The 9524-nt window shown below is 55.6% G+C and overlaps 1 protein-coding gene across 3 annotated transcripts in view; it reads left to right on the forward strand.

The window, feature by feature from the left end:
- Nucleotides 1–9079, forward strand: part of PLCG1 (phospholipase C gamma 1) — a 35783-nt gene extending 26704 nt beyond the window's left edge. Inside the window, exons 17-32 of one of the 3 annotated variants that reach the window (XM_063100901.1) lie at nucleotides 130–330; nucleotides 405–524; nucleotides 614–794; nucleotides 1747–1824; nucleotides 2642–2745; nucleotides 2948–3044; nucleotides 3327–3396; nucleotides 3966–4123; nucleotides 5175–5271; nucleotides 5395–5619; nucleotides 5704–5852; nucleotides 6779–6893; nucleotides 7013–7174; nucleotides 7283–7371; nucleotides 7477–7661; nucleotides 7819–9079. In XM_063100901.1, the coding sequence (XP_062956971.1) occupies nucleotides 130–330; nucleotides 405–524; nucleotides 614–794; nucleotides 1747–1824; nucleotides 2642–2745; nucleotides 2948–3044; nucleotides 3327–3396; nucleotides 3966–4123; nucleotides 5175–5271; nucleotides 5395–5619; nucleotides 5704–5852; nucleotides 6779–6893; nucleotides 7013–7174; nucleotides 7283–7371; nucleotides 7477–7661; nucleotides 7819–7861 (2074 nt within the window). In that variant the 3' untranslated portion in view covers nucleotides 7862–9079. Of the gene's footprint in view, nucleotides 1–129; nucleotides 331–404; nucleotides 525–613; nucleotides 795–1746; nucleotides 1825–2641; nucleotides 2746–2947; nucleotides 3045–3326; nucleotides 3397–3965; nucleotides 4124–5174; nucleotides 5272–5394; nucleotides 5620–5703; nucleotides 5853–6778; nucleotides 6894–7012; nucleotides 7175–7282; nucleotides 7372–7473; nucleotides 7662–7818 lie in introns of all 3 variants that reach the window. The other 2 variants (XM_063100889.1, XM_063100896.1) reach the window with 2 other exon arrangements.
- The last annotated feature ends 445 nt before the right edge of the window (nucleotides 9080–9524 follow it).

A 9524-nucleotide genomic window follows, 5' to 3' on the forward strand; every position in this document is an offset into this window, starting at 1 on the left:
ACTGCCCCATGCCTGAGCTCCTCAGAAGATGGGCCTCCCTCTGAGACTCGATGCCACGCATGGGGTGGAACTTGGTCTTTGGGGTCCTGGCCTGTTTCTTACTGCTTCCCCGACCCTATCTTCCCTCAGGCGGAATGGGAAGGTCCAGCACTGCCGTATCCACTCCCGGCAGGATGCTGGGACCCCCAAGTTCTTCTTGACAGACAACCTCGTCTTTGATTCCCTGTACGACCTCATCACACACTACCAGCAGGTGCCCCTCCGCTGCAACGAGTTTGAGATGCGCCTCTCAGAGCCTGTCCCACAGACCAATGCCCACGAGAGCAAAGAGTGAGGGAGGGGCCAGAGGTGGATGGGTGGGCACGTAGGGGGTGCTGGCTGGGCCTGACTTACCCTGTCCTCAGGTGGTACCATGCGAGCCTGACCAGAGCACAGGCTGAGCACATGCTAATGCGTGTCCCCAGAGATGGAGCCTTCCTGGTGCGGAAACGGAATGAGCCCAACTCATACGCCATCTCCTTCCGGTGAGGGCCCTGGGATGCTGGAAGGGGTGTGTGGCCTTGCCTGGGTCTGGGCCACCCTGACCCTGTGTGACTCTCCTGTCCTTCTGAAGAGCTGAGGGCAAGATCAAGCATTGCCGTGTGCAGCAGGAGGGCCAGACCGTGATGCTGGGGAACTCGGAGTTTGACAGTCTTGTCGACCTTATCAGCTACTATGAGAAGCACCCGCTGTACCGCAAGATGAAGCTGCGCTATCCCATCAATGAGGAGGCGCTGGAGAAGATTGGCACAGCTGTGAGGGGGCCGTGGTAGAGGGGGCATGGCAGGGAAGTTGGGAGAGACCCAGAATCTGACAGTCACTGGTTAGTCTGTGTGGGTGACAGCGAGGACTGGGGTGTTGTGAGAGCTCCTAAGAGGGTGTCCTGGAGGGATATCTGAGCTGTGCCTGTGAGGATGGTGATGTGCACTCAAGCAGAAGGATTCCTGTGAGCCAAGGTGTGGGGTGAGGATGTCCTGGAGCCCACACAGGGGAGGTGCACACACTGGAAGCACATGCAGCCGGGCTTGGCCTGGACTCAATCACAGGGCAGAGGAGTGTGGTTGTGGAGAGTCCTTCTGGTGGCCAGTGTGGAAGGCAGAGCCACAGGGACCAATGATGCAGGGGTTGATACACCCTGGAGTGGGGTCATGGCCTGGATGGAAGGAAGGAGTCTAGGATGGGAGGTCATTGGGAGACTCTTGTCATCAGCAGACATGGATGGCTGGGGAGAGGCCTGCCGTCCACTGGGGCCTGGGGCTCAGGTGATGGGAAGGAGAGGCAGGAAGAGAGCTGGGGGTGAAGCTCTTCCTGATTTGGGGCTCAGCAGTGAACGAATGAGCCATTGAGAAGAAAAAAACATTAAATGTGGAGTGTCTGTGGGGCACCCACTGCAGGTGTCTCAGTAGTAGTTGGAGTTTGGGCCTTTAGGAACGAAGATAGAGAGTTGAGAGTCCTGGGTAGACTTCAAGGGTGAGAATGTAGAGAAAGGAAAGGAGGGTGAGGGTGAGCCCGAGCCCCTGAGGCCATCACCATAGAGGCTGGGAGATCCTGGTGGGCCAGGTGCCAGTGAAGGGGGTATACTTGGTGGCCTGGTGAGAAGGGCTGGGTGGAAGTCAGTTGCACTGGGGTAGGGACACGTGAAGCCAGTAGCTGCTTTTTATCTCTAGGCTATGGGGTACTAACATGTCCCACTGTGTCCCTTTCCAGGAGCCAGACTATGGGGCCCTATATGAGGGACGCAACCCCGGCTTCTATGTGGAGGCAAACCCTATGCCGACTTTCAAGGTACAGTGCAGACTTCTGGGCAGAGAAATTCAGCTGCTTGGGGCTTGAATTTCTGTGTTCTGGGCCCATCTGCAGTCCTTGTGAAGAAGTGGTAGTTGTGGTTTTTTGAGGCCCAAGAGGTCATGTGAGATGTGTGGTTGCGGAACGACCACAGCTCTCCCAGGGCTGACCCACTCCCTAGCCTCTGTCTCTTAGGTCAGCACTAACCCTTCCAGATTGTTCCCCAGGAGAGATCCTGTTTACTCCATGGGTAGCTGTAGGGTGGGGGTGAAAAGCACTGGCCAGTCACTCCCTTGCCTCCTGGAGATCTGTCAAAGAGGATCTTCCTCTTTTTGCCTTTTTCTCAGGTGTAGGAGCCTGTACCCTATTCCTTACCCTTTCCTCTCACCAGCCAGGGGGCCTCACTGCTGGAACCTTCTCCCACTTCAGAGATGTGGAATGATGGGGTCCTAGTCATTCTCATAGTCTTCCAGGTTCAGGGGAGGTGCTCAGGGCAACTGCAGACTCTCCCTTCCCCACCTGCCAGCCCTGACTGCTGAGGTTCTCCTTGTGGCCCAGGGTGGGGCTTGCAAGGTTCCACCTGGATCCTGAGGAGTTTCCTTGGCAGAGGCCTTACCTCTTCCTGATCATACTTGTCCCAGAGCCTTCCTGCAGTGCAGTGGAGAGAAGTGTAATTAGGACTGGTTGCTGGCAGTAGCACCTCCCACTGGCCTGAGCCCAGGCTGGGAAGCCCAAGCACACATGTGTCCATGTGAGCCCTGGTCAGGAGTGACAGGGAAGGCCTCTCCCCTTTCACTAGTGCTTCTTGCCTCTGCAGTGTGCGGTCAAAGCCCTCTTTGACTACAAGGCCCAGAGAGAAGACGAGCTGACCTTTACTAAGAGCGCCATCATCCAGAACGTGGAGAAGCAAGAGGGAGGCTGGTAAGACCGGTCTCTAGGGCCAGAAGTCTTAGGTCCCTTAGGGTGCCAGGTGTCCGAGGGCCCTGATGGAGCGTCTGCCCCACAAGTGTATCAGCGGTGTCTTGCCTTGGCCTGGCTTAGGTGTGGGAGCCCCAGCAAAGGGTACCCTCCTCATGGAAGTTTGGGGTGGTTGCTGTAGGTCAGCACCCTGTGGTTCCCATAGGTGGCGAGGGGACTATGGTGGGAAGAAGCAGCTGTGGTTCCCGTCAAACTACGTGGAAGAGATGGTCAGCCCGGTGGCCCTGGAGCCTGAGAGGGAGGTGAGACCAGAGCCATGTGGGTGGGACAGGTTCCCCACCCAGGGGCTCCTCTGCACACCCCAGCACACGCAGTCCCAGGCATGCCTGTGCATGCACAAACACCTGTCCCACGTGGGCCAGTTCTACCGTGTGTGGCCATGCTTATGGTCTTTGACAGAGCCTGCCACACTTGGCTGGCTGCGGGCACACTCTCAGGGTGTATTTGTCACCTGTACACAAACAGCCTCTCACATCTGTGTGCAGCAGATGTGCTGACCATCCTGTGGGCTTTGCTTCCCACAGCACTTGGACGAGAACAGTCCCCTGGGGGACTTGCTGCGGGGGGTCGTGGATGTGCCGGCTTGTCAGATTGGTGAGCCCCCATCTCTCTCTCGCCCACTGTTCCTCAGGTCAGCCTCTCTCCTGCTCCTGGGGAGGAAGCTGATGGCTGAACCCCCAAAGGCTGCCCTCACTCCAGGCTCTCCCCATACTCTGGACATCTCCTTGACACCCAGGCTTCCTTTGTCACCCCAGCTTTGACCCCTGCATGCTTGCTGTGGGCCAGGCACTGTGGAGTCCATCACAATTGGCAGAGAGCAAAGATGCTGGTGGCTGGCTGGTACCCATAGTCCTAATGGGTTGGGCCACAGGAGTGTGGCAGAATCCTGGAGATGGGGTGGGAAGAGGGGCACGGTCTGAGGAAGAGACATGAATCAGGCAGAGCTGAGGTGGAACACTGGCTCCACCATGCTCAGCAGTGACCTGTCCCTGAGTTGTAGTGTCCTCATCTGTAAAACAGGCCTGTAGAGCAGTCCTCCCCCTTGGTAGGGTGTGGTATGGAGGAAACGGGATGAGATAGAACTTATTTGAGCCAGTGCCTAGGGAGTGGAGTGAGGGATAGAGAGATGTCTGTTCCCAGCCCTTGTCTTCTCGCCCTCCCAGCCATCCGACCTGAGGGCAAGAACAACCGGCTCTTCGTCTTCTCCATCAGCATGGCCTCAGTGGCCCACTGGTCCCTTGATGTTGCCGCTGACTCACAGGAGGAGCTGCAGGACTGGGTGAAAAAGATCCGAGAAGTGGCCCAGACTGCAGATGCCAGGGTGAGAGCCTGCTGGAGCCTGGAGGGTGCTGGTGTGGGGCTGGGTGGGCAGCACATGGGCCTGTTGGGTAGCCAAGGCCTCTAGTTTCCAGAACAGTAGGCTGAATGGCAAGGGCACAGCCTCTGTAGGTCCTGGCCATGAGAGAGGAGGGTGGCTGGGGTTTGAGCAGGCTTTCTTGCAGACAGCTGAAAGAACTATTGGGGCAGTACGAGGAGATGGGGCCCAAGCTTCAAGGATGAAGCTTCTGGAGGAGAGGCCTTTTCCACTGAGCCTGGGGGAAGAGAGAGAGAGAAGTATTCTCAAGGATAAGGGAGTTCCTACTTGGTGGCTATTTCTCTCAGTGCATTTGATGGGTGGATCTGTGACAGTTGGAGAATGGGCACCTGTGAGCCGCACAGAGAAGGAATGGGGTGCTAAGTATTTTGCTGGGGGTATGCCCTAGAAAGACAAGGTGCTGCTGGCAGGCCAGGTGGTTAAAGGACTGGATCCTGGGGTTTAGGCTGGAAAGGGAGGAAAGAGTGTGAATATAGGAGCTGCTGAGAGAAGAAAGATGGGGGAAAGTGGACCCCCAGGATGAGAGGATGGGAAAGGGCACTTGTGGGTGGGCTTCTGCAGCTGAGATTTGGTGCGGAAAAGAAAGTGGGTGTGCTGGAGTGAGGGGAATTGAGGTGGTAAGAATCATCCTGAGGACACAGATAGAGGCAGAGCCAGGGGCCCAAGTACCCACTATAGTCAGAGGGGAACCAGGAGGAGGCATTTTTGCTCATGGACAAGGCTGACTAACGAATGATCTGAAAGCATTACCAGGAAGTGTGGTCAACCCCAGGATCCCTGAAAAGTCACTGGGGACATGGGTGGTGAGGATTCTGCCTCCCAAGTGTGTCCTCGGGACAGAGAAGAGGAAGGGTGACTTTGGGATGAGGGTGAGGACAGAGGGGCCCTTGTTTACTGCCTGGTGGGATCTGGAAGGTGGGCGTGCCCAAGGCTGGCAGGGGCTTCCTTCTGGGCAGGGCTCTAGCCTGGGGCTACAGGGCCTTGTGTGTGTCACCAGCTCACTGAGGGGAAGATGATGGAACGGAGGAAGAAGATTGCTCTGGAGCTCTCTGAGCTTGTCGTCTACTGCCGGCCTGTTCCCTTCGATGAAGAGAGTAAGGGCCAGGACCCAGTGGGGTGTGCGTGTTCCTGGGGGCTGGGTGGTGGAGGATTATTAGTGCCCCCACAACACTGCCTGGGTGGGCAGGCTCTGTAAGTGTTCTCCTTGTTTGGCCCAGAGATTGGCACAGAGCGTGCCTGCTACCGGGACATGTCATCCTTCCCGGAAACGAAGGCTGAGAAATATGTGAACAAGGTCAAAGGCAAGAAGTTCCTCCAGTACAATCGGCTGCAGCTCTCCCGCATCTACCCCAAGGGCCAGCGGCTGGACTCCTCCAACTACGATCCTTTGCCCATGTGGATCTGTGGCAGCCAGCTTGTGGCCCTCAACTTCCAGACCCCAGGTGAGGAGGTCCCCTGTGGGACAAGGTTGGGAGGGGCAACATGGGGCAGTTAGGCTGGAATACACTGTGATCTGGCTCTTCCAGACAAGCCGATGCAGATGAACCAAGCCCTTTTCATGACTGGCAGGCACTGTGGCTATGTGCTGCAGCCAAGCACCATGCGGGATGAGGCCTTCGACCCCTTTGACAAGAGCAGCCTCCGCGGGCTGGAGCCCTGCGCTATCTGCATCGAGGTCGGTGTTGCTCAGCTGTGGACGTCAGGGTGGGAAAGGGGCTGCTCTCGGCTGGAGAGTATTTATACCAAGCTTGCCAAAAGTGGGGTTGTTTTAGGAGCCAAGGCTGGGGGGCTGGTTAGTGCGAAGGGGGAAGGGCACAGAGCCAACAGAGGGAGCAGTGTTTTCTTTGTCTGGGACAGGGGGTGGGGGCACTGGAGCTGGGCTATGGAAGATATAACTGTCCTCTTAGGTGGAAAGTCAGCTATGGGCCCTGCTGTGGGGCAGAGGCAGCTGGGCTAACCATGGTCAGTTCTTGGCACCAAGGAGTCAGGCTGTCCAGTAAGGCCAAAGTGTAGGTAGCCATTGCTTGGCGGGAGTAGGCTGGTCAGGGTGGCAGAAGATGGACAGGAAGCTGGGGGTGGTGGTGAGCCAGGGACCTGTATGCATGAACAAGCTAGAATTGGGCTCGAGGGTGAGTGACCAGGGACCCCAGAGCTCTCATGCGTTTGGAGCAGTCCTTGAGCACCCCCAACACACGCCGGGTGAAAAGCAGTGACAAAGTCCAGTCTGGTGCTGTGGGGGCCAGGGCGGGCAAGGCCTGTGCAGTGTTAAAGGAGTGAGGACAGGGTGGGGTCCTCACTGGAGGTGATCGTACCACTATTTCTGAGTTTTTTTTTTTTCTTCCTAAGGGAAGAAATTTAAAACATTTCTGTGTTAAAACAGACATGGATTTAAGATGAAGTAGATTGCAAAACTCACATGAAAATTCTGGCTAAAGCTAAGCTTTTTCAAACACATTTTTATGGGCAATATCTACTCTGGACCTTAGGGCCCAGCAGGGGGCGCACTGTTTCCACTCCACAGGGGCTCCCTGAGCCTGTGCAGTGGGGGAATTGGAGGGAGCAGGAAGGACAGTCCCAGGCCCATCTTTGCTTGCCTCACAGGTGCTGGGGGCCCGGCATCTTCCAAAGAATGGTCGAGGCATTGTGTGTCCTTTTGTGGAGATTGAGGTGGCTGGAGCTGAGTATGACAGCACCAAGCAGAAGACAGAGTTTGTAGGTAAGTCTGCCTTCCCCAGTTACCATCCTCATCCTCCGGGGGCACTGAAGGCCCCTCTCCATCAGTCACTACATCCTCTCCCGATGGTGGCTTGGAGCCTTTCACCCTTTCTTTCACAGTGGACAATGGACTGAACCCCGTGTGGCCAGCCAAGCCCTTCCACTTCCAGATCAGTAACCCTGAATTTGCCTTCCTGCGCTTTGTGGTATATGAGGAAGACATGTTTAGTGACCAGAATTTCTTGGCTCAGGCTACTTTCCCAGTAAAAGGCCTGAAAACAGGTGAGGACCCTTCCTTGAGACAGCACCCCCCTGATCTTGCTGCCAGGGTGGGGCTGGGTCCCTTACTGGGTTCCCTTCTGGGCTGAGGGCTGGGCTTGCTTCTTGTAGGATACAGAGCAGTGCCTTTGAAGAACAACTATAGCGAGGACCTGGAGCTGGCCTCCCTGCTTATCAAGATCGACATTTTCCCAGCAAAGGTAACTGTAGTTGGGGCTGGCCTGGGGTGGGAGGGGAGCCGTCAACAGCCTCCTGACGTGCAGAGGAGTCATTCAGGTCTTGTGCACTTGCCCTTGTTGAAGCAGGAGAATGGTGACCTCAGTCCCTTCAGTGGTACGTCCCTGCGGGAGCGGGGCTCAGATGCCTCAGGCCAGCTATTTCATGGCCGGGCCCGGGAAGGCTCCTTTGAGGCCCGCTACCAGCAGCCATTTGAGGACTTCCGCATTTCCCAGGAGCATCTGGCAGACCATTTTGACAGTCGGGAACGAAGGTGAGGGAGATGGAGTAGTTCTGGGGCCAGGAAGACAGTTTTACTTCTTCTGTATCTCTTTCTCCTGGGTAGAAAAGTTATATATTTTTCTCCTGTGGGCTGTCCCATTGGGCTGCAAGTCTCTGCTACCAGTAAGGACACTCTTCCCTCTGTCCAGGGCCCCAAGAAGGACTCGGGTCAATGGAGACAACCGCCTCTAGTTGTGCCCCAGCCTCGTTGGAGAGCAGCAGACACTGCGCACCTTGTGGAATGCGGTGAACTGGGTTCTTTGGAAGAGGCCTGCTGTGGCAGCCTTCCTGGTCACGCAGCCTGGAGTCTGGATTCCAGCAGTGAATGCTAGACAAAAACCAAGCCATTAATGAGATCTATTACTGTTTTGGGCCTCCACGCCTCAGCTCTGGGTGAAGGCAAAAACTGTACTGTGTCTCACATTAAGCACACGTATCTGGCCCTGACTTCTGGAGATGGGTCCTTCCATCTTGTGGGGCCAGGACCACAGTCAAAGCCCCTTGGAGAGAGAGGCTGCCTCAGCCTGCGGCATAGGAGGCTCCAAGGAGCCGCTGACATTCCTGAGAGTGGAGGAGGAGGAGGAGCCTTGCTGGGCCAGGGAAACAAAGTTTACATTGTCCTGTAGCTTTAAAACCACAGCTGGGCAGGGTGAGAGGGTAGATGCCCCTGCAGTTTGGCCCTGAAGCCAGGGCAGAGGAACGTGGGGCCTGTGTAGAGAAGGGCTCTGCCCTGCCTGAGGAGGAGGACACAGCACAAGGGCATATTGCCCACGGCTGGGAACACTACCCAGCCTGGAAGATACAGGGGATCATGTTAAAAATAGCAGTATTATTTTTCTTCTCAGTGGTATTGTAACTAAGTTATTTACTCCTCCTGCTCCTCACTCATGTAGGGAAACCTCGGAGCAGAGCCTTTGAGAGGAAAGCAGCGGGTGGTGCCTGCCATGTTGGGATGGGCTCAGTTCTGGATGTTAAGGCACTGTCAGAATTGGGGAGGGGTTGGGAAGATAAGAAATAGCAAAACCTATTGTGAGGTTTTTTGTTTTTAAGGCAAAGACAACTCAATATGCTTTCCCTTAGGAATGAAAAAGGGATTAAGGGGTTGCCTGCCTCGTGGGTAAGTGGGGGACAGGCAGGCAGGTGCTGAATGAAGCTACTGCGCTTATTGCAGCTTCTGTCTAGCTGGTAAGAAAGTGCAGGGAAGGAGATGGAAAGGTTAGGAAGGCAGCCCCCACCTCTGAGGACAGAGGCTGGGGTCTAGGCCCGTGGGCGCAAAGGTGCCTCATAGCATAGCCAGCATTCAGCACACGCAAACCCACTGCCCACATTTGGGCTCAGGGTTGGCCATTTGCTAGTTCTGCTGCCCTCTTAAGATCTGACTGCCAAATAAATCATCCTCATGTCCTTTTTCCTTTAATTGTATGCTTTTTGCAGGGGCTAGGGAAAGCCTGTTGTCTGGTGACTTGTTAACTAGGGACAATTGCCTGGTGGTTATACTGCAATAGAAGAAGGTGCAGCATTTTTGGAAACTTCTTAGGTCACGAAGATCTTCCCTTCTCTGGGCTAACGGGAGGTGTGAGGCCACTCTCTCCCCCATGCCCTCCTCCAAGGGTGTAGCTAGATAGAGTGCATCACACTAGGAGCAAGCCCAAGTTCTCATGGCCAGCCTGCTTTGGTGGTGAGCAGGAAGCAACCAGAGCTCCTCTGCAGTTCCACAGTAATCTCTCCTTTTAAAATAATAGCATCCAAATGTGCGTTGCCAGGTGCCACTCTGGTTGCCTCTAATTTGCAACCGAAATCTCTATGCCCAGAACACGGGTGAAAAGGCCCTTCTCTTCCCGAGGCTGTTTTCATA

Source organism: Cynocephalus volans, chromosome 1, assembly GCF_027409185.1.
Source record: "Cynocephalus volans isolate mCynVol1 chromosome 1, mCynVol1.pri, whole genome shotgun sequence".
Lineage (NCBI taxonomy): Eukaryota > Metazoa > Chordata > Mammalia > Dermoptera > Cynocephalidae > Cynocephalus > Cynocephalus volans.